Source organism: Cardiocondyla obscurior, linkage group LG23, assembly GCF_019399895.1.
Source record: "Cardiocondyla obscurior isolate alpha-2009 linkage group LG23, Cobs3.1, whole genome shotgun sequence".
NCBI classification, from domain to species: Eukaryota; Metazoa; Arthropoda; class Insecta; order Hymenoptera; family Formicidae; genus Cardiocondyla; species Cardiocondyla obscurior.
Window position 1 is genome coordinate 993,545 of NC_091886.1, and position 24,902 is coordinate 1,018,446.

The following is a 24,902-nucleotide window of genomic DNA, read 5'->3' on the forward strand; positions in this document are numbered from 1 at the left end:
GCCGCGGTCGGAAAGCACGCTGAAAATTGAGGATTACTTACCGTGGACGTCTAGATGGAACCAGGTACCGTTCTTGTGACTGTCGGGCGACCTGTTGAGGAAGACGACCTTGCACTTGTACCATCCTTGATCGCTCTCGCGGATGTTCGTCAGATTGAGGCTGGCCTGGCCGTACGGTGAATTCTCGCTCACCCTCGAGACACGACCCTCGTACCCTTCGCCACTGTGGGTCGGATACGAGTCGTACCATATGTATATCGGTGTCTCCTGCCCCTTGCACCAACACCAACACTCAACATAAACGAGGGATCGTAATGAACGCGTGTAGCCGATGCGAGCGTTCGTTCGTTCGTTCGTTCGTTCGTTCTCATTGAAAGTCGCGGGAGGATTCGACAAAACCACCAAGTAAGCACCATCGACGTCTAATAATTTTGCTCGAGCCCGTCAGCCGGATTACATGACCGATGAAGAAGCGTTTTCTTCGCATGCACGTCATGTGTCGCAAGAATTTTGCTCTCGGAGGGATCCGAGGTACCTTTTTCTAATATTGAAGATAGGTTTTAATACCGATTAACGGGGCGAGTCGGGACGTGCTCCATTATTCAGAGGCCCTTCCCTCTGTGCACGCGCGATCAAACTTCGTTACTTACTCGCACCGGCCGTAAATCATGAGATGATAAATGATGAGACAAAGGATGCAGCATGTCTGACGAGAAACCAAGTGACCCACGGGCGTTGCGCTCGTCTACGACCCGGGGGTCGCTTGCTCCTCGCGTGAGGGAGGTTAATGCGTGAAATGAGAATAACAGGCGATCACGACGTCTCCGCGCGATTAACAGAGCGACGCGTTTCGGTGTGATCGCGTATGGATGACATCGTATAAGACTAAATGAGATTCAGCGATACATTCGATCCGCGTTTGATGCGCATGCATTAAATCGTCCAAAACGATCGTGCATGTTAACGGCGGCCGTCGCAAAGTTGTAAAAAAGTAGAGGAATGATAGTCGAAGTGTCGAGGTTCAACCTAGGATAAAATATCTCGGGACTGCTAGCTAAAAGTTTTCGCGGCGTTATTTACATCGCAGCGAGAATTCGAGATTCACAGTGCTTTTGAAGGATACCTAGTAGAAAGAGTGTCAGAAGGTGCAGGCGCAATTGTTCAACGGCTCTTTCGCAAGTGAGCGCACTCGAGTTTGCGGTAAAAGGCAGCTGAGTAGTGCGATACGTGCTTTTAGTTTTCAAAAGAGAGTAGAGATTAATTGAGACACGATGAGCGTCGAGACAATCGTTGAGAAATAATAAAGGTGCAAATATCAGTAAAAAGTATCGGTAGAAAATATCTCGTCGGATTATTTTACATTTAAATAAATCAGTGACCGTCGACACTTCAAAAAAAAAAAAAAAATAAATAAATAAATAAATAAAAAAATGAATATGCAAGGTGTGTCATGTGTGTATCGTGCACGTAAAGAATATGGTACACCAGAAATAAAGCGTGATAACTGCTTAAAGAGTTTGCAAAGATATATCTCAGCCATGCACAGACGAGCTACTTAATACTTATAATATTATTCATAACTTGAACGAAAATGTAAGTTTGATTAGCATCAAGGATCTCGGCCAATCACGAAAATTGCAAGCGCAGCTTTAAATATTTCCTTCGAGCCCTAATCACAATTTAGGTTGCGAGGGGGACCGGGCATTATCGTTTATTTTTAGCAGTATGAGTTCAGCGATGTCGCCTCATCATAAAGAGAACATATACGAACGATATGATGAGCGTACGGGGTTAGTGTCGTTTTATATACGGCTCATTACGTTGTCGTTGTGGAAAATTACGTCCTGTTAAGCCGGATACTAAAACTGCTGGCAAGCACATATATTTGCACGAGCCTGCGGAGCTAAAACGGCCCATGTAAACGCCTGCATTAAAATCCGCTGCGTTATCGCTCGTATTAATGCATTTGCTTCAAGACATTTAACTCGGACAATGATGCGCGGGGGAGTCGGCGGAATAAAGTTGTCGCTTCTCTCCTCCATATTTATATCCGCCAAGTATTTAATAATGCGAATTTAATTAGATAAAAAATTTCTAAAAAGGCGAAACAACGCGGCGAAGCACCGTTGTTGCTAACGAAGCTCTAGAGCGGCGGCGAATTGATTGAATTGCGTTTCGCAGTCGACTCGCAAAGGGCTCTACGGCGATCATCGCTGAATACGGGTTGCGAGGCACGTAAACCGTCGGGCGCGGAATGGCGGTCGACAGAATCGTAAGTCTTGGTCCCGCATAAATCTCGCAGTCACCGACGGACGTTCGTCGATGCAGCGGAAAATCGCTTTGGAGACGTAGATCGCCGCGTTTGACACGTGGAGGCAACGCGGCGGTATTTCGTTTTTTTTTTAGGGGCGAGTTTTTTATTTTTAAAATTTTTTATTTTTTTAAAGAGAAGAAATAAAAAAGGAAAATGAGAAAAAAAGTGAACGAGAGGAGTTACGTGCTGTACGTGCGGAAAAGTCGTGAACGTGCCGCGACGAATGGTATCTTACGTTGGGCATTGACTGCCCCAGTTGGCGGGTTTCTATTTCGAGCTACTGGCCTACTTGTGGCGGCGACGGCTACCGACGGCGACGACCCCGACAGCGATGACGACGACGTGCAACCCCCGTGATTTCAATATTATTCTCCCCGGGTGGCGCGTAAAGCGTGCCGACGCGGCACGCTCGATATTGCGAAGCTGAGAGTTATTGCGCGCCCGATGTACCGGCTGGTGCCGGAATATCGATTTAGATTTACACGCTCGTGCTAAGTGGCCTAAGAAAGAGAATCGCCGGATTTACTCTCTTTCTCTCGTCACCGAGGCCCGCGCGACGGCCGATGGGGAACGATATTTTGCGCCCGAGAATCCTCGCGCGCCTACTTTTCCTTGACGGCGTGCTTTTAGAAAGAGAGAGAGAGAGAGAGAAAGAGCGAGCGGAATTCATAATACCAATCGTATCTGCGCAACAAGTACCTGCAACTTGAAAGAAGTCTGTAATGGACGAAATGAAAGCTTGACAAGATAGATTAGAGAGCACGCGCGGGGCGGCATGGCATTCGCGACGGAGGGCGAAGGACGAGAGGGTCGGTATAGACGGCGCGGAAAGAGAAAAGCCGAGAAAGGGAGGTAACTCGGATTAACGGGCGCAGAGCAGTTCCTGATAAAGAACGGCAGAAGTGAAAAGGACGACGGGGGGACGCGGAGACGCGGGGGCGGGTTGCAAAAGGGGATTCATGAAACTGGAATAAATTACAGCGCTGAATGGCACTCCGGAGGAATACGGGACCTATTTTCTCGCCCTTTTCTTAGCGCGCGGAACGCCGAATCGCGAGGCACGGCGGCGAATGGAGAAGAGAAAACGGGGCACGGGCAAAGGGGACGAGGTAGAGGAAAAAAAAAAAAAAAAAACAAGGATTTCGCCAACGGGGTGGCACACATCCGAACTGCCGTTGGGCGAGGCTTTCAGGGAATAAGTCGTTCCCTTTCGCGTGAGTGCCGTGCCGGCGCGCCGTGTTTACACGTATGCGCGATGGTCATGTGGGTCACTCGTCTTCCTTTTTATTTTTCATTCCTGGTATTTTATTCATGTAACTCCGCCTGCCCTTTCTTTCTTTTTTTATTTTTTTTTTTATTTCTTTCTTTCTCTCTCTCTCTTCGATGAAATATAACACGGACGAGCTCGCCCTTACACAGACCGGATTCTAATTTCTGAATAATGAGACGTAACATAACATTTTTAGTTTTGCGGCGAACGTGCAATCGCTTTTGTTGCGTAAAACAATGTGAATGCAAAGGTAACACGACATTTTCGAAATTACAACGCTGTCTCGGAAGTACTTTTTTTTTCTTTTCTATTTTTCCTTCGGAATAATGAGCACTTTTGCTTTTCATTGAGATGCTCTTTTCGATTTTCTGAAATCGCACAACGGAAGCGTTTTGTGCTCCGATAAGGTATCGGATATCGAGTGTGAACGTGTGCTTATTGGCTAATAATATTTATCTGGCCGATAAAATCGCTTTATGGAAAAGAGGGAAACGGGGGTGCTGCCTTCTCGATAGTCAACATGTTAGGCGATGTGTATCGATAATTCCATCTCCGTGGAATGCGCTACATGCCCTTGCGTGGGTTTGTGTGCGCGTGTACACGCAATGAAGTATCGATAAACTACAAATGCGGTCGTAACTTCGTTTGTCTTATTATTTTGCGCCGTAAACATGTCGCGTTCGTTTCCATCCCCGATCACTAAAGTGCCATCGTCGACACCCGCGTGCCGTATCGAGCGGTTCAGCAAAAGCCAGCCGACCTCGTCAACTCCGTCGAAACGCGTGTACTCGCGCGAGATGCTAATAGGCGTGCATTTATTGTAATAGGCGGCTCGCAACGCGTATTGTCTGTTGCGAAAACGCAAATTGTTTTTTTTTTTTGCTTTATATATATATATATATATATATATATATATATTTATACACAAACAAGTAGATAAATCAATTAAAACCGGCAAAAGCCATTTTTCAATGCGCAATAAAAAATTCAATCGGTCGAAGCAACCGCCGGGAAATTGGACTCAATAATTCAGGATATAACCCTGCGACGTAATGGCGCATAAATGGACGACAAATAAAACAGTTTGACGACGCGAGGTGGGGCGCGGACCGTGCGTGGAGTTGTGAGCAACCCTTCGTTCCTTATGCGTGTCACGATGTCACTGTCGCCCAGACCATCCGGCACCCGGCTGCGGAACTTATTGCGGAAATTTTGATAATTCATCCCCCGTGCGACATCGGGCGAGGCTAGACGCGCTATAACCGACGTGCAGAGTTGATATTTAAGGTAGTTGCCGTATCCTCTGGAGATCCTCGAGCCAAACCCGAGGCTGGCCGAACGAGTTAAATGTTAATGAAGGGTTGGCTCTCGAAATAGCGTAGCACCGACGAGAGAGCTCCGCCGCCCGGTCGATCGATCGGGATTTGAAAAGCGGCATTGACAATTTAATTTGCTCCCGTGCGGTAAAGTAGACGTGGATTAACGTTTTCAATATTAGATTTTATTGATAATGCCGGTTATTATGCGGAAATATACCCTGTGGATTGGCTTGATGTGAGGATTAATGGATGTAAGCTTTAGATTTATATTCAATTGAATTATTGATATACTCAATGTTATTATTATATTACAAACTGCGGTATTGCGGTGGCGACCCTTATATTGCATTTTCAGTGACGCCGATTATTATGCAATGTATCGATGTCCCGACTTGAGCCATCTCCATGAAAATTCATGAGCGTCCGCCGATTGTGCTTGAAATTCGATTTGGTTTTCGTAGAATCGAATTTATCATCCCTATTTTATCGGACTATTACCGACTAATAATAGTTTGCCCAAAGCCGCGGTAGAATTGCGAATTCTACGTCTTTTGCAGCAGTTAATGAATATTTCAGGGGACCACTAAGTAGCGGGTGAGTTTCTACGGAAACGTTATTAGAGATCGATATCATTTCCGCGAACTCTAACTGGCGCAAAGGTGAAGAAACTCCACGAAGAAACGCGATACATTTCGAATACGTCCCTCGGTACGTCGTAATTCAATTTATATAAGAAAAGTCCGCCTTCTGATTTTTCTCCGACAAAGTCAAAATATGCAGATCGAACCAACTGTTTTAATTGTAAAACGTCGACATTCCGTTTTGAATATTTCACTCGAACGCTGTTATTTTTTATACCCCTTTTGATATTGAAAGCCAAACGATGCAGGAAATACGCAGCTACGTGATAGTCGTCGCAGATAAAGTTGACAATTGCCTTATTCATGAAACACTATTTTATTAATACGATTTTAATGTATAGAGTGTTCCAGTGCTTTGCGAGGCACTTTCTCGCTGCTTTGTACTTTCTATCGCGAAAGAAGTTTATTAATATTCCCAAGAAGCGACAAGTTAAGGGCAACGACCGACCAGCGCTTCACCGGGAAACTTGTTGAAAGTCAATACCTTTTCACGAACTTGTTTAGCAAAGACGCGGAGTAAAAGATAGGAAGCTAAGGGCTCGCAATAGTCTTCTTCCACGCGACTCGTTTCTGTCGCCGGCCAGTCGATAGATTATCCTTCTGAATGCGGCGCAACACTTTCCGCGATATTTTCCACCGACATGGAAACAGTCGTGTTTTATTTCTTATTTAAAAGTTGTCTCGATAAGTTCTCAAAAAGATACTCGGCCGTTTAGAACCCGGCGCGCAAGTCCTCGTGTATACTCTAAGAAGCAAATTTTTTATTTTACTTACTTAAAATTACATTAATGCTCACGAAAAATAACGTGCGCGTAAGGGAGGCTCGCGATTATATTAATATAAGGTTATCAATTTGTCCAACTTTCGCTGAAAAGCTGACGCTTTTAAGAAGGAAGTTAAACGTCGCGATAAAGTCATGTAAAGGTAGAAGTAATACCTAAGTGTTCTTCGCAAAAACACTTTCGCGAAATGACACTTGTTCCGTCAAATTGTTTTGAGCGCGAGCAACGCCTCGCCTGGCTACGATACTTGACCGACGTTTGCATCAATATTTAATCCAACTCTTTTAGTTTATGTAAAAGTTGTTCGAACTTTGTTCTGGGAATACCCGGTCTACTCCGCGTGATCTTAAAGTAGATACGTTCTGCTTCTGCCATGCGGTACCGATTCTACCGCCTCGATATCGATCTGTATTTGAATTTCCTGGCGTGTGTGTAATATTACGTTTACGTTTTCTCATATTCTATTGTTTTCAAGAGGGTATCGGAAACTCGTCGATAGAACGTCTCTGCGTAAAAATCTAAACTGCGCGGAATTTTTTTTTTTTTTCTCCTCTCCCACCCGTTACTTTCGCGTATATTTATCGACACCGCGCAAGTTTTATTCTCAAATGCTTTCGGCACTACGTCGCTGCTTCATTAGGACAAACAATCAATATTTGTGCTCGCAACCAATTTGCATACACCGCGTCAACATCCAATTAGGTCAATTTATACCGACCGACGTCATAACAACCTGTGGTTACGGGTTAAAATCGGCAGAGCTCGAGCTAAAGGGTGGAATTTTATAAAATTGCGAAACGCCGCGGGGCTGCTTCGAATTTCGAACGCGAGCGGCTCATTAATACTTTGGGAACGAGTGCCGGGCGCGGGTCCTCCAGTAGTTCTTTCATGGGCGATACCGTTTCCACGAGTTTATTCGGACGGGCGGACTTTGAGCGGGCAACGGCGCGGACGAAAAGATACGGCGCTCAGGCACTTTATGAAACTCGCTTGCTTTACGCGGCAAGTTTGGCCGACCCGTCGTAGGGAAACTTACGGAACTGGTTATCACTTTTGGGAAATGGCAATCGAGTCCACCCCCGTTCGCGGGGCAAACTAATTCTCCGGAGAGGTGGCACCTGTTCTGCCGTAAGCTGCCAGGCGATTTCGACGTCGTTGCGCGAAGCTACCTTCGTGCTCGGGCTCCTCGCCCTGGGGATCGCAAATTGCAAATTAAAGGACGCGTAGCAACGACGGCGGCCAAGCAACTTGGCAAGTATCGCGCGCGGCTTTGTGCGCCTCTCTCAATTGGCGTGGGATATTACGGCGCAATGTGACTCTTTAACTGAATCCAATTTCGACGCTGCATTCGCATGAATTATGTATCCTTCTTGCGAAATTCCGGCCCGGACCGTCCGGGGAAACCGAACCTAAGTTAGTCTTTGGAATTTCGGCCGTTGTTAACGTGCGATTAACTTGACGCGGGGTCGACTAAATTTTAGAATTTCACAGCTTCCGTCGCGCAATGCTGACATTACGTTGACACACGTTACATTTGACGCGTTGTTAACTTAATAATATATATCCGTTAAACAACAACGATGGAAAGAATGTACATATTTTTATTCCCTTCTCGAAATGGACCGGCAGGTATTTATGATCGATATACCGGCTCGCGTGTGAGTCTACTTTTGCGCACGTGTGCGCCGAGACAGCTTCTCACGAGCTTCTTTTCTCACGACAAACAGCGGAGACGTGTCTGGCAGAAAGTGTGCCGTTGGTAAAATCGCAAGTCCTTGGATAGCTCATTGAATTTCCAGAGCGAAAAGCGTCGGGGCGGAGGCAGCGTAGGCGTCTCACAGCACTTTCCATAGTCACGTCGGTGGCGAGAAAATTGTCTCTGCAGGGCAAACACTCGAACGGCTGTTTATCTTCGTCGCGGAATCTCCTCTCGTATATCCGATGAACGAAAATATCATGGATACGAATGGCGGCGGCGGCGGCGGCGGCTGTTGTTCGTGTGCCACGTCCGTGTGCTCGCGTCGCGGGGGTGTGCGTTAGCGCAATGCACAATTCCGTTTCTGGGTCCCGCGAGCCGTCTGCGCGCGAGGTAATAAGGATCTTAATGGCTGGCGCGTACCACGGATTGTTAAACTTGGAAATCATAACCAGAGCCTCTGGTCCTTTCAGTCTCTCGCGTGCTTGAGCTTGCGGCTGAATCTCCCGCGTCTAATTTCATGGAAATGTGAGAACGGTTTCTCGCGCAACCTCCGCGCGAGCTCCGTATATCGAATACTCTTTCGTCGTGTTGCGCGCAATGCAATCGCGAAAATTTGAATTAAGGCAGTCGCGGATACCGAAGCCTGATGTTCTCATATTTAATTGAAGCTTTCAGCTTCGCCGTATGTAGACGGTATCGTGTTTACTCGACGTTCATCTCGGTCGTTCACCTACACGAGCAAAGTTTCCTAGAGTAACGTCGAGTCCCGCAATCTCTCTATTTTCGTTATTAAAGTAACGTTGTTAAAAAAAAAAAAAATACTGATTTCGCCCCGTGCGCGTTACTCGGAGATAGTCTCTCGTTTTCTCATCAGAACTTATTTGTATTCGAGCCGTGAGCGTTATCTCAAAGCGACTTTTTTTTCTTTTTTTTTTTTTTTCACTCGCATGGTGAAAATTACTCGGGATTCTAATCACAATTTTGGCCGGATCCGCTCTTGCTCTCTCGAGACGAAATTGAAATCTCTCGGACGCTAATTATCTCGTTAGCCGCGATACTCCGCAAGCGAGGTTTACATTAATAACAATGTCGAAAAAGGAAAAGCGGAGTGGCCAATTAGCAGAGATAACGAGAAACGAACGGCTCGCCGAACCGTTAAAGAGTAAGTCGTGGAGAAGAGGTAGATTGTGACTGCGGACGAGAGCGGATTGGGATGCTCGAAAACCGCACGTGAGGATCGACCGCGAGAGAGGAAACGGTAACCCTGACACAGTTGAGTAGTTCAGCTTGACCTCCGTGCACAGTCTGCATTATGTATGTAGACCTCCTAACCCCGTGCGGATTCGCCTGCATCGGCCGCGATAAAGTGTCGTCTGTGCTGCATGACGGTGCCGTTCCGCATCCCTTTGCGACGCGACGAAATGCTCGATGCAATTGCAAATTGCGATGTTACCCACCGTGGAATAAATTTCTTATACGCTTGATATTCTGGCATGTTTTTGAAAATTCCACCGCCGTCGTTTACCGCAAAAGAAGTCAAAATTACAAAGTCCGATAAAAAAAAACTTTTATCAAAATTTTTATCTATTAATAAAAAATAGAATAATTTAAATAATGTTGAAAGAAAAAAAAAATTAATTTAATGAGTATAACGTTACGAAAGATTTACGGCGAGAAGGCTGGCTTGCAAGTTGGTTTTCGAGAAGCTTAAATCGACCGTCAGGAAAAATTCACCCGCGGAAAAGGCGCACGGCCCCGGGTTTCGTGTTTACCCCGAGAACCGAGAAAATGGAAAAATAATTAGCATCGTGGCTTACGCCCGTCGACGGAAAAGTGGAAGAGGAAAAATAAATGGATAGTCGGAACAGCGAGGCTTCACCTTGCTTTCCGCGGGAAGAAAAGGAACGATGACGCTCTTCTACGACGTGGGTAATATTCAACCGAAATTCGGGAGAGAGATCTGCCAGGTTGCGGGTAACTTTCCGAGACCTCAGAGAGGTTTCTAACACGGAGGACGCGGGGGAGTTGAATGTGGCGGCGAGACGGGGTAAGTCGGTCCCTCCGGCAGAGGTGAATGCCTCCCGAGTGGAAGCGCCAGTGAAATTGAATTGCAGGAAGACTCTATTTCTCTTTCTCGCGCGCAAACATGTCTCTCGTACCTTCTCCCTTTCTCCGTGTCTGCTTCTCTCCTCGTCTTTCTCTGCCGTCGCGCCTCCGCTTCTCTGTCTCTCGCTTTCACCCTATCACGGTCTCCGCCGTCTCGCTCGTCCGCCCCCAGTCCACGCTTTACCCCCTCACCCTTCTTCCTCCATTCATCCTGCCTTTCCTTCCAGGTTTGCGCAGTTGACTCGTGTCTCCATTTGTTTCATTAAATTACGCCGTGCTCCCTTCTATTCCTCCCTACTCTTCCATTCGCGACAAGATATATCCTCCACCCACGCAACTAGCATTCCCTCCTCTCGTCCGGTGCCACTTGCGGCACTTTTCTTTCAAAATAGAAACGCGCGAGGGGAAGACGAGAAGGAGAGGAGCCTCCATTACGTCCATCCGACCCTTAAACCCTTTCTTACAAATTTAATACCGCCCGATTTTCCCACCCGCTCTCCTCTTTTCTTTATTCTTGTTCTTTTTTTTGCCCTCCCCCCCCGCGCGCGCGCGAAAAGTCACGACGTATTAACGAACGAGCGCATTTCCCGGTTAGCTTTATGGAAAAACATACGTTCTTGGTGGAGGGTGCTCGTTAAGGGTAAAAGAAGTAGCGGCAACAGAGCCCGAAGATGGGTGGAAAGCGAAACAATGAGAGTCACAGAGTTCCCGCCGCGAAGTGCGCGCATTAATTTGCATTCTCCACTTACACTCGCGCAACGCCACTGTAATTCCATCGGAAGGCCCAAGTCTCGATGAATGGTAACGCGGCAAAAACATTGAAAATCCCGCGGTACGGCCGAAGAATTATTCGTTATTATTGCGCGCTTTCGTGGCGAAGAATGATTACGCGTCCCGCAAATAACCGCGCTATACCGCCCGGAGCACGGTGAGAATACGCAGGCACTCGTAAATAATTGAAATAATCGAATATGAATAATTGCTGGAGAATTATAATTTCTCGCTTATAATTCGAAATAAATTACGCCATGTGCTACTAATAAGCAGTATTATGCGATTATCGATCCAACACTTTGCCCGCGTCGCCAGACAGAGAGGCACAATGCGAGAGTATTTTCCCCGAAACAAGAGTTAATTCAATTACGGTGCTTTTGCGTGCTTTTGAATATCCCTGAATAACTTCCGGAGACGCCCTTTTTCTCTTTCGGATTAATTAATGACTGCGAAAAATAATGGCTTTGAACCGCGTTCATTATCAGCCGGCGACCGCGTTACTTCTGTGCCGTCGCGAGTCCGGCGTACTCGCGCGTTTCGCGAAACAAGACACGGTAACCATCCGCAAGACTCGTCTTTCAAGGGAATCCGTGGGAGAGTCAACTTTCCAGAGGGTGCGACAATGGTAAGTCCTCACCTCGGCGCTCTTCCCGTCTTTGTTGAAAGCGCGCATTAATTTTCCACGTGTGTTGGCGGTGCGCCGCGTAATCTCATAAGGGATGCCGGTCGGATGCCGCGTCGCGGCAGCGACGAAATAAACGCGTGCGTGCGCGTAAGTTTTAGCCCAACCCGGCCGCGGTCGGACTGCAAATGCGGACGGCACCGACGCCCAGCGAAATTTTCGTTCCTCCAGTTCGTGTACTTTCAACCCCGGGGGATTCGCGCGCGCGCTACTCCTTTTTATCCCGCTCGCGGCCGAACCAGTTAGCGGCGGGCATAAATGCAAATTGTCGCGTATGCAAATTGCACGTTTGTATTAGCACGTACAGAGAGAGAGAGAGAGAGAGAGAGAGAGAGAGAGAGAGAGAGAGCGAGCTCCGGCAGAATGGCCTTTACGAGGGACGGGGATGAAAACTCTCACCCTACGACTTTAACAACCAAAAATAATTTTAACGTAGTTTACTCGGCCCTCTTTTAATTTTCTTGCCTCTGCTTAAAAGGCAGGAACCATGTCCCGTCATTGAAGCCTGAAACCAAAGGTATCCGGAGCACCCGCGGCGATTTGCTCGTAACGTTGCGCCCGGAAGTGTCCTCGTTATAAATCAAGTAGAATAAAACTTTTTCCTTGTTTGCAAATTTATTTGAAGCTGCGTTAAAAAGGTGTCCCCGCGCATTTCTGCTCCGGCTTCTTTTATTCAGCATGATTTGATGTAATTTACGCCTGGCGCACGTGTGCGGGCGTCTGTATGTTTAACGTTATTTATCTTGAGGTAATTTAATCAGAGGTCACTCCCCTCGTGCATACGCGGAATAGTTAAAAGGGAAAACGGATAAAAAGCGGCGGGAAATAAAAGAACGGAAAAGCGCGAGGGAGGGTCGGAAATGTTAGTCACGGTTTGCGACTTGCATTTCTCTTCCGCGCTGTAAAAGAGTGGTTCTACTAGACAGGTAGAACCGCAAAACTCGTGCATGACAAATGCCGACGTGATCTTTAATGCGAGTTCGTTTCGCGGATTCGCCCTGCGATTCGACAAGTCGCCAAACGTTGACGCGCGTCGGCGGGGTCTCCGAATCGAGCTCGTAAAAAGCCACCTTCCGGTCCTTCGCGCCGCGTACGGTTCCACGATTTTTACGCCCGCTTACTCGGAATTTATTGACGAGCAAATAAATTTCGAAGGGCGCGAAACAGAGAGGTCTCCGCGTTTTTCGACCAAAAGGATCGAAGAGAAACGTCGCGTTCTCTTCGCTAGCCGCGCAGAATCGCAGGTGTGATGCGGAAGAATGCGCCGCCACAATTTATGAGAGTGCTTTTTCTTCATTCATCGAATCGGTTAGCGGCGCCGGCAGCGAAGCCGCGTTCATCTTCTATTTGTACAACGGGCGCGCAAAGTACGTGTACTACTGAGCGTCAATAACTACGCATTTCGTGGTATACTAAATTTCGGCACCGTGGAAAGGCAAACAATAACATGGACGCGCGTGATAAACGATCGTATTTGACTCGCTCAGCACTGCAGGTTCTCAAAAATTGGTCCCAAGATTGGCCGAAAGCCAGTAAACGATCCTAAGTGAAAATATCGCGTCGAGAAACGCCCTCGGATCTTCGCAATAATAAAAATATTCGTGGAAAATTTCCTTCAGATATCCCGCCGTAGAGCCTTTTTTCCCCCTCTCTTTCTATCTTTCTTTTTCTCTCGAAATAAAGAGATTCTACAAACGAAGCTCTGCGAGAGGCATCGCGATCTCGTCTATTCACTAAGAATTTTTTCGAGTCCCTCTATTATGAATCGTAGCCTTTTAATTACCGCCGGTAATTGCAATTGAGGCTCGTTGCAGCCCGCAGGTGCGTCGCCTGCACGCGACGAAAAAATTGAATCCAAGGGGGAAGGGGAGGGCTAGTTTCGCGCCATGGACGAGAACGCGGGGGTGTAAAAAGTCAGACGGGAAGAGAAATTAGTTGTCAGCCGCAGCGCCATAGACAGGGGGAGGAAGATAGGGGTGGCAAAAGCGACGGCCCGCGGAAGAGAGGGTGAGATCGGGGGCGTGGGAGGGGTTCGAATCGTGAGAGGAGCGGCGACTGAGACGGGTGAAGGAGGGTAGCTCAAAAGCTCCGGGTTTCTCGCGTGATTTATGCGAGATTCCACAGCGATGCCGCGCGTAAAAAAGAAAACAGCCCTTCGCTGTGCCAACCTCTACCTCCACTCGCGTCGTTCTCCCGTCCTTCGTTCATCCCGCCACCCCCCTTCATCGCTGCGAGTCGTCGTCGTCGTCTGGAAATGGAAATGGCTGGGGACGCGTCGTTCCGCTGTTGGAAATCTCCGCTTTCAGAGATACTTGCCGAGGGACAGTAAAAAAGATGGCTATATACGAGAAACTGACCTCGACCGGCTCGCACCTCCCCCAAGTGATTTGCCGGGACATGGTAATTAATGCTAATAGAAAAATTGCTGGAACAATCGGACGTAGATTGGGATGAGGTCGAACGGTTCGGAATTTTTTTACGATGTAAATGGAAATCGGTCTTCTTTCTCTCTCTCTTTCTCTCTTTCGCTAAGGTAGACACTCGTGATAAGATCAGCCTCGCGTTTATTTCATCCTCGAATTTATCAACGTTCTCTATAACACTATTCATATTTTTCGCACAAACGCTTACGTATTACTACCTTTATCTCGGCTTCATTATTACGTGTTTTGTTTTATACACGGGCAATATATCTCGAAAATGTGTTAAAAAGGAAACATTGCGGTTTCCGCTCGTCGCGTTTTCTTTATGTGAAAAATTCTACCATTTTATGTCGATTGAAAGCATAGCGATTACCGATCAAATTGACGTTTGATTAAATCAAGCCGTAGTGGTGGCACCGGAATTTCGGGCAGGTACAATAGCGCCGAATAAAACGACTGTCCGCCGCGTTGCGCGACTCTCCGACGCGTGAGATTCGGCTGTGGAGTCGCGTGCATTCATGACGATACGCGTCGACCGTCGGGGCAACGACACGATTATACTCGCGATTAATTTCTATCATATCGATCCCACGTCGGAAGCGTACTCGCACGGTGCCCAACCCGACGTGAAGGCACTCCGTGCATGTGTCGTCGTTCGCCGGCGATCGTTATAGAGCCGTGTCCGCGCCCTCGAGCACGCACAGGACGAAGAGAGCACGCGAGCACGCGTGCTCAAGTACGGACGTGGCTTAAGATCGAAGGGCTCAGCGTTGCCGCGCCGATCGCAGCATCATCTTTCACGCGGACCACCGACCGATCGATTAATTAATTAAGGGACGATACCCAGGTTTGCGGAGTCAATATTGGACTCACGGTTAATGCGTTTCCGGCGACGCGAACCTCCGTGACCGAGGGAGTCGAGCCGGACTCTCGTTCGCCGGACCCTTTCGACGCGTTTCAGCGTTTATTCCGCCCGCATTCGAGAGCGCGTGTAATTTATTTTTTTTCCCTTTTTTTCGTACTTTACGCAATATCGCGTACCGCGCACAGATAATCTCATTTACCCGGCCGATGCACAAATAACACGCGGCACTGTAATTTGTTGAATCGCGTTAATCGCCACGCGCTCTCCCCGGTCGATGACGGTGCTTTAATTTTAATCAATTTATTTCGCGGCATTATGCGTGCGTACACGCCGATCAACAAGATGATATCTCGCGCCGACGGCGAGCTGACTATATTAGTGAGATATTTCGATTATTGATCGCGAGGGGGGGACCGATAAGTGCGATACGCGCGGGGAGGAGAGTCGGAATTCGCGGCGATACGTCACTACATAGCAAGCACACATATTGCATTATTATTTAAATTTTCTACACATGCACTACGATCATGCGGCGGTGGCGTCGGAAGATCACGTCCGGGGAAGACGCGCTAATTTTTATCGATGGCATTGTGTTTTTTATGCGACAGTGTCGCTTCAGCGGCACGCAACGACTGGGTTTTCCTCGCCGATTAAAATCCGCCGCCACCGCGTGCGCGAGCGAAACAACGGCATGCAAGGCACCAGAGGTTAGAGGAGACAGAGACATGATTTTTCAATTTTCCGCCCCCGAGATAGAAGTGGGGAAAAGTGCACTACTCCACATTGTTTCGTGATAGACGAGCTGGCCATTCGCGGACGAGCCGCGCGCGAGTAATTCGAGATACTTAAACCGAACGTTGATGCATTAGAAGAAACGAACGGTCAAAGTAAACGTCGAGAGTCTCGAAGAGCGAAAAGGGCTTTTATTTTTTAATCCGAACGACGTATGTTCCGTTTGATCGTTTCTATTGGTATTATCGAACGCGGTCGATGTCGTTTCGCGATTAACATTCCTTGCGTATCTCCGGTATTTTTGCTTTCGCGAGATATTTGTTCAATAAATTTTGGCCGCGTTATTTTTCGAGAATGTTACACAAAACGCGGAAATTCGTGAAATGTAAAAAAAAAAAAAAAAAAAGTGCACGTACACAGCTGAGAAAGTAAAACTCCGAGAAGTTGAAGGGGTCGTTCCCTTGCTTTTCTCGCTTCTTTACACCGCGAACATTCACGAAACGGCGAGCTCGTAGTTCGAAAGAAGCCGCGATGAGCCGTAAACGTGTACTATATTGGACATTTCTGCATTTAATCGAGAAGAAAATCGGCACGAGAAACATTTTACGTACACGGGTTCGACGTGAGTCTCCTCACGGAAGTTTCCTCGTCAAATTATGCGCCGCGCAAAGTACACGGGTTACGATCAGGCGGCCCTTTCTCTTTTTCTCTCACTCTCGAAACGGTGCAACGAAACCTCCATGAAAAATCTAGCACGAGAATGTCATCGGGCGTGCGCGAGTACTCGCGAAAAATCGCGATACGTTACCATTGATTTGCGAGAGAAAAAAAAAAAAAAAAGTGGCCCACGGCTCCGCGACGTGTAAAACGCCGCTTTAGATTTTGGGCATAACCGTATTAGGGACGAAAATCCTAGTGGATACTCGAAGGAGATTGATCGCCCGGTAGATTATGATGCCAATGGAGAGTCGGATATCGATGAAGCGAATATATCGTGATGATCCTTAATTTTTCATTTCACGAGAGCGATTCACGGTAACAAGTTTCCGATGCGCCGCCAGGAACTAGAATTGACATTTTACACCGGATCGCTTTCGCTATTTTTCAAGCGGCTTTCGATTACGTCTATACGTCTGCGTATCGCTCATTTTCGTCGCGCACCCGCACAGCTTCATGTACATATGTATATCGCGAATGGTATGTGGCCATCGCATGAGATGAATGAAGACAGGAAAAAAAAAGGGTCGCGTTTCATGATCCGAAATTCATGTAGTTAGTGCTAATTGAATGATCGGATGACGTCGTTAATTAATGAACGTAATGTGCTCTGCCCTCTCCAGTCCGGACGAGATACAACGTGTGGCACAACGTAAAGTACGTTACTTTTACTCTACTCGAGCGATTTGCGGCGGTGCTCGCTCGCTCGCTCGCTCACGCGAACGAGAGGCGCGTCCCGTTCGCCGTTGTCGGTTCCACCGATCAAAATTAAACAAGATATACAAAACGACAAACGGAAGAACGTAAGCGCGTAAGCCAACAAATCGTAAATATACGGCCAATTTAAAGTTCTCTCAGTAACAATAACGTTGCAGTAACATTTCAAAAACGTGTGCCCTCCGCCGCGCTCTGCCTCGCTGGTGCAAGCTCGCTAGCATGTGTAACCATATGTAAATTCATTCATGTTCGCGTTGTAAAATTATTTCGCGCGCATATTTGAAGAAAATTGCTGACGACGTTTCGGCGCGATCGATCCTGGCTTTGCAAGTCAAAAAAATTTTTCCGTAAATATTCGTCCGATGTAAAAACGTTTTTCTCGCTTTTTCGAATAATTGGCGAGTCTTTATTATAGAATTATTCGCGTTTATCAATTATCGCGTTTTCCTGTATTTCTTGAAAAGAAAAAAGAAACTGACAAGATTCGTAAAATGCCAAAAATCTTTCCGAGACGTACTCTAAGAACATCAACATTTTTTTTTCTTTTTTGGAAGAATTAAAATTTATATTACGGTGAAATTTGTAAAAATAAAAAAGAAAACGAGGCTGAATCGTAGAATTCATAGAAACTGTTTATTCGGGCAGGGCAAGCTGCAGCGCGCCGTATCTACGTGCGCTCCCTCCATATTGCCTCTTCACGCCCCAATTCGCGATTATGCAACGTTTAATCGGGGAATTAAAAAAGGAGTCTCGGAAGTGCAAATTTCTTTCCGCGGGACTGAGCGCGCATCGAGCGAACTGCGACAATTCCAGTGAATTTCCACCCGAAGAAATTTGCGATATCTCCCGGAGTGCGTCTGGGACTAAGCGAGATCGAAAAACGTTCATCTTCTCATTATTTTGCGCAATTATCACGTCATCACTTTAATATTATTTATATTACGTTTATTATTTTATATTTTATATATTTCCGGGTAATTACGCGAAGAAAGTTGTAGCGTCCAGCGATATCGGTAAATCGAAATAAATTAAAAAAAAAAAAAAAAAAAAGGCACTAAACATCGCGAGTTAATAGCGTCGGAAGGCGCGTTTACGATTTGGCACGCATCGATTGCTCGGAGAAGCGAAGCGAAAGGAAACTTTTCGCTCGATGTGACATCGAATGGTTATCTCTGAACGCCGGTTAAAATGTCACGATGGTACACTAGCGGCTTGTTACCAGAGGCGCGGCGCTCTACGTGGAGTGCCCCCGTCTTTTTAACTCACGGATATAGAGAGCAGAGGCGATATCGTCCGATATCGTACCGTGTCGCCTACCTTCTTCTCCCATTGGAGAACGTAGGGCACTGGGTGCTCACCGGGGAACTCTACGTGACAGTTGAAGACAACACTCTCTCCGAGGATAGCCGTGATGTGCACCGCGTCTTGTTGGCAAAATCCTGAAACATAAACGATTACATTCGTTAATGATAGAATAATAATTATCTGCAATTTACTTATATCGTTTAATTTATGTTAATTATTGGTTGCGTCAGCACGATAAATTTTAATTTGATTTCTACGTCCACGTTAAGTAAATGTGCAGCACGGTATTATTTTAAGCTGCTGGAATTGATGTTGAAATAAAATTAAAAAAAAAAAAAAATTCGAGACAAAACCAATCGAAATATCTCACGCTACCATCTTGCATTCGGAAAAGGTTCAAACGGCAAGAGGTCATAATTCTTGCCGCAAGGGAGTTTCGCTGTGGGGAAGAAAACTGCAAGAGCCAGGCTGTCCCGTTCGTTCCTAGCGGAAAGGCATTAAAAGCCATTAAAGGCAAATCAGGGGCAACGGTTGTCGTCGCTCTTTTCCGCGAGCCAGATCGGGAAACCCGGTTGGCGCACGTGGCGGAGACGTTGCGCGAGATTAACTTCGCATTAACCTCCGCGCTACGTCGAATAAAATCGAAGGCGACTCTGCTTCGCGAGCGTAAGATACCCCCCCGTCGGTCGAGCAAGGATCCCTTCGGTCGCGGGTGTCGCGCGGTGATAACGGCGATATTTCGCTCGCCACCCAGTCATGCAAGGTCAATGGATAGTTAGCATACTTGGATGCATTCGTGTTTTTACTGGCCTTATACGCTGTTTACGATTGGCGCGACTGGGAGAGATATCGCTATAAATTATATCGGCGGAACGTCGCGCCGGGGTGGAAAAAGTAGCCGGCACACCGTGACGCGGTGAAACGAAGATGGTAAACACGTCAGCGGGGATAATACGGGCGAGCCTGAAGAAGAAACTTCTCCAGGATAATTAATGTTCTTAGAGCAAACGGCGCGCGGGACGGATTAAGGGGAGCGGCACTATTGATATTTGAAATTCAGGGCGCTTTCAATCTTCGGGATGGAAAATTTCCGGCGTCCTCAACGCCGAATATTATTTTCGCCGGTAGCTTTCGCCACGCGTCGTTTACTTTTGAGGAAAACTTTTGCCCGAGACGTGTGTACACGCGGAAAATATTGAGGGGCAGATCGGAACGCTAATATAACATTTTAGTTCGGTTTGAGAACGCTCGTGTTGTGTAAAAGAGAGTCTCCGCAAAATAACAAGTACGGGATTCGTCAAATTCACGAGACAAACACGCGAGGAAAAGTCCGGTTGCGGCGAGAAACTCCGGGGAGGGAACTGAACTCCAAATACTTCTTAAACTGATTCGTGGAAATATATGTCAGCGCAGTCTGCTATCCGCGCAAAGTAATCGCGAAGTTCGTGTCGCAAGAAGCTCTATCGGTCGAGGGAACACAAATCGGGAATGACAGCCGATCTACTTTGCGTCTAGAGAAAAGTTCGCGACTAGGAAATATCGATCCGACTGCTGACAAGCAAACTTCGGACGAATCTGTCGCGACCCTTACATTTTCGTTTTATCTCCGCCTTTCATTGCTGCGTCACGATCGTCGCGATTAACGTTTCACTGCGGTAAACAGCTGGCGCATTCGTGCACTTTTTACTACTTGACGAACTACTGTTCTCCACGAGTTCTTAATGCGGCGGTACCATTACGGTCTGATTTTTGTCACGAAACGACTGCTACATTTTGATTGATGCCCCGGACTTTGTTTCGTACAGAAAAATACAACGCTGGTTGCCGCCAACTTTTCGCGAAAGAGACTATAAAATGTACTTCGGGCGCGCTTCGAGATGTTGACAACAATTATAGCGGGCGACGGCGTAATGAATTCTAGTACCCATCGACGCGCGAGCGGCAAAATTTTAAGTATGCATTTTTTTTTCTTTTTTTTTTTCCGCGTCGAGCGACAACGTCGACACAATTGTTCATGCTCGTCTAAAGTACGACTTCCTATTATGCAGTTTCGAAACTGTGACTACGAGAAACGGCACGGTCCTCCCCCTTTGCATAGATTGTGCATCCGTACGACGTCGCTTAATGCTCAGCTAACTTTAGGAACAGTCAAGCCTCATGTTGCGCATTCGCGTCAAAGCATGCTGCTACGTCGCCCACGCGACTTCCTCGGAAAAGCCAACGACTAAAACTGCGCGGAAAATCGCTCTAACATCACGGGGGAGAGAATTGCGCGGCGTGTTGTCTCACATATAGAATGTAAAAGGAGAGAGAAGCGCAGATTCGAGCGCAGTCAGTCAAAGCCCGATGATATCCATTTCGAATAATGGTCACGACCACGATACCTATTCCCTTTGAGAACCCTCGTGTCGCAAATACGACACATTTTTGGCGCTTGTGCGACAAAGCGGACCGTAATAAATCTCTCCCCAGGCGTAAACCTCTGAAACGCGTTTCGCGACGGTCTACCCTACGGACATCGCCGAATGAGTTCTAAATCGAAGGCGATGCTTTCGGAACCGAAAAACGTACGAGGGAAAATTTTTGCGAAACCGTGCTATATTAAAAGCGTCGCTGCGATTACGGGCAGCTCGTTCACCGCATCAGGATCTACGATTCGTTATTAAAATCTGTAATATTTAGAAAATGTTCGTACATAAAGTACTTTGAGAATATCGTCGGAGCATCACGATTGCTCGTTACTTCGAACAATAAAATCTTAACTTTTTGATGGCCTTTTTTTAAATAGAGAATAACTAAATGTCGCTAAACGATCCCGCCGTTGTCGACGTGATACCCCCAAATGCATCTCCCCGCGAACAATGTCTCCCGATACAAGTCTCGCTCCGGCGATGCATATCCGTCACGGACGGATGTGGACACGTCAGTTCGCGAAGCCACATCGAAGCTGGCGCATTACGTATGCATTGTGTAATATCATGGATCGCGGCTTCTCGACATCTGACCCGGTGAGCCATCGATAGTTGGACGTTTCGCCGAAGGCACTTTTCGATAAGGGACATACATGTGTACGTACATACGCGCGGCTTGGTAATACGTTCGACGGCGTAGTCGTAAAGAAGAAAGGACGCTAACTCCCGCATCTCACGGTATTCCCGATATCACCTGAACGTAACGTAGATCACGAACAGGCAATTCAAAAGCGTTGTCGGAAAATCGAAAATTCTGCTCAACCCTCCGCGACGCGGGTCTCCATGATTAATTTGATTAATTAGCGAGTCTTTCGGCTAAGGGATGAAGAAAGTTGTTGACAGGTGCTCCCAGCTCGACGCGAAGTTGAACGTTTTCACGTAGTTTCCAGTGGCCGGACGTGATCGACGCCCGCGCCGATTATTAACGTAACGGGGGCGAACGATGCTATTGATACCGCGCGAGAAAATCAGCGTTAACGCTAACACTATCCGCGCTTCTGATCATGCAACGGCCCATTTTAATCCGCCCCCTTTCCCTTCTCCGGTAGGTACTCCCTCTCCCCTACCCCCGACCCCTTCGGGTGTACACGGCGCGAATATTAATCCGTACTCGGACGCGAGCAACCGATGCATATTGTGCGGCCATTATCGCCATTGTCGGGGGCCCTCCTGGGATAACGCGGCGTCCAAATAACCGTTTTTATTGTTACTTGTTATTAAATTTTCAACGCTCTGTCTGCAGCGTGCGGGCGCGTGTACGCGACGCGAACACCTCGTTATCCCTGGTAAGCGAAATAAAGCCTCTCTCCGCGCTCTGTACATGTGTGCAGATAATAATTATAATCGTCATGGTATGCGATATGCGCGTGACGTTCGTTAATTTGCTCGCTGAATGAACCAAGCGTCTGGAAAAAGGGACTTGTGCACCGTGAAATTCAGCATTCACTTCTACCTTCGTGCCGACATTCATTTATACGTTTAAACACGAAAGTTAAAATATTGACGTATCAAAGCGCATACGGAGGATCGATGTCCCCCTTTTTTTTTCCTTCCCGGATTTACGCACACATTTTGGCGACGCGAAATCGGCGTAATTGCGATAATTGTACATTTCTGTATTTCTGTGCGGCGATATCGAGGCGCGGATCTGTATAACGACTCGATGCGGCGCGTGCGATTAATCTCCCGCGCATTAATAACTTGCGCGCACGCAAGGCGAACGCGCTAGAAATGATCTGCCTCTTTACGGCCGAGTTATATCCGATCATCGGGGAATCTAAAAGAGCGAGCAATCGACGTGGAAATTCTCTTTATGCGCGGGGAGAGACTTTTCCGTTTCGCAGCCCGTTAACTCGAAGGGAAGCGAGAAAGTCTTAGGCGAAATCACTCTCCTCGCTATTTTGGCAGCCCGCCTTCTATTTCGCGGTTGTTTTCCCGACGAGATAAACAGATTGGGCAATTCATTTGAATGTTCTGCGGGGAATATATGCAGCCGCTCGCTATACGGAAACGCGAAACACGAAAAATTTCGTTTATCTCTACCCGGCGTACGAGAGCGAAATATTTTCTTTCGAAATAAAATATTTTTCCCGTCCACGTTTGTGGAAACTGAAACGGATATCGCATTAAAACTCACTGCGAGATTTCTCCAAATGGGGAGGGACATTAATAAATTCCGTATAAAAAAAGTATTGAATATTACATGATTTTAAGTAACTTCAAATAAACCGCACATAAATACATTAATTTAATATTACGCACAAGTCATTTAAAATTATAATTTATCTTCTCTTTTATTGAAAAGTGTAACGATATAAAAATTTAATGTACTTTGATACGGCTTTGCGTTTACCTCGAGAGCGCGAGATTGTTAAAACAAGCCCACGAAGCAGCTTCTCATCTTTGCCAACGAATTTTCAGACAGCGGCGAAGCGTGAAATTAGCGAGCCGTTCCATCAGCTCGTACCTCGTGTAAGCTAAATAGCCAGGTGTGTGTTGAGGCGGCTCCGCACACGAGAGGTATCCAATCGGATGGAGCGGAAGGTAGAACAATTAAGCGGGGCTAACGAGTATACTATCATTACCTTAATGAGCTCAGGATTCGAAAATAGGTTTTAATTATTTTGTGTAAACAAAATCGGCGAAGAATACGCGCGAAAATTCTCTGTCTCTTTCTCTCTCTCTCTCTCTCGCGAGCGAACTACTAGTGGCTCGAAGATTCAACTTTGCGGGCTCTTTTGTTAAGTATCGAATTTACGCCCGCGCCGTAATGATTTTCATACGCGCAAGAATTCCGCTCGTCGGAGAAGCAAATGGCACGCGATGAGGAATCGCGTTTATCAGTTTGCCATTAACGGTCGCGCCATACTCGTCGATTTAAGGATATCGCGCGCGAATAATGCACGTTAAAAGCTTAACGCGGAGAAAGAATGCGACCGTATACGAAGACGATGACGGGATCCTCTTGTGCCGCGGCAACAATGCGTGCGTCGTTTGCGTTAAAAGGCGGGTATCGGCTTGGAATCACGATGCTGCGCGCATTGCCCGTTGACGACGTTACCAAATGTCGATCATGGCCGGTCGTACAACATTTACAATGTACAAGGGCTCGTCGATCGATCGTAGATTGCGCAACGACGCTCCGACCAAGGGTATGCCCTCCCAGGTCGGCACCGCGTTGTTTTATAACGAGGTTCATGACCTGCCATTCGCGGTGCTTTGATGGTCGCTATGAAGAAGAAATCGTAATCGCACCGTTCCCGCACACGCATACAGAGACGCGGAATTTATGGAGTTATACGTCTCGCTCGAGACACGCCATTGTACACTAAAGAGAAATTTATCGCGATCGCGGAATCCTTAAAAGGGAAAGCAGTTTGTTCCGAACTTACATCACTCGTTACGGCATTACGATCTCTCGCACGTATCGCGGCACGTTATCTTTAAATATATAGCGTAAGTTTAATTCCATTAAATGTAGAAATGTTAACGCAATAATGTACAAGCGAGAAAGTGGAGTAAAATTTAATTAAGGAAATCCATACAAAAACCCATGTCCCGTTTCAATTATTTCATTTCAAATATTTTAAATGATTTATTCTGATACGATATGCACGTCGCAAATTTTATTTCGCTTACACGTACAGGGTAAAATGCGCATGCCGTGGCCACGAAAATTAATGAAGCCCACCGTGGAAAAAACCGCAGCGCCATTAATTAAAATGTTTGATTTTGATTAAAAGTGACACTTTGTAATCAACACCGTTACAATTTATTTTATTTATGATAAATCTTTCTAATTATTCCCATTATTTCAGCAAGTATTTACATATGTTCGATTTTTCTTGCCAAGGTTTTTTTTTTTTTTTTTTCTCTCCCGTACGATGCTTCAGTTGAAATAAACTGTGTAACGTTGCTCGATAACTATTTATTTCGCGTTAGAAAAAGAATAAAAGAAATGTATCAGGTTTCCCGAGTAAATAATTATTGCAGTTCTTGCAATTAATTATACATTCGAAATATATGTGTAATTAATATCTATGTTCAATTATGTATATTTATATATCCAATATACACATTTAGAG

At 46.6% G+C, this 24,902-nt stretch overlaps 1 protein-coding gene across 7 annotated transcripts in view; it reads right to left on the reverse strand.

The window, feature by feature from the left end:
* Positions 1–24,902, reverse strand: part of LOC139111203 (protein turtle) — a 209,765-nt gene that overhangs the window by 33,069 nt on the left and 151,794 nt on the right. For 4 of the 7 annotated variants that reach the window (XM_070671326.1, XM_070671327.1, XM_070671329.1 and 1 more), the window contains 2 exons: positions 18,359–18,480; positions 42–291 (listed from right to left, as the gene is read on the reverse strand). In XM_070671326.1, coding sequence (XP_070527427.1) covers positions 42–291; positions 18,359–18,480 — 372 coding nt within the window. Of the gene's footprint in view, positions 1–41; positions 292–18,346; positions 18,481–24,902 lie in introns of all 7 variants that reach the window. The other 3 variants (XM_070671331.1, XM_070671330.1, XM_070671328.1) reach the window with 3 other exon arrangements.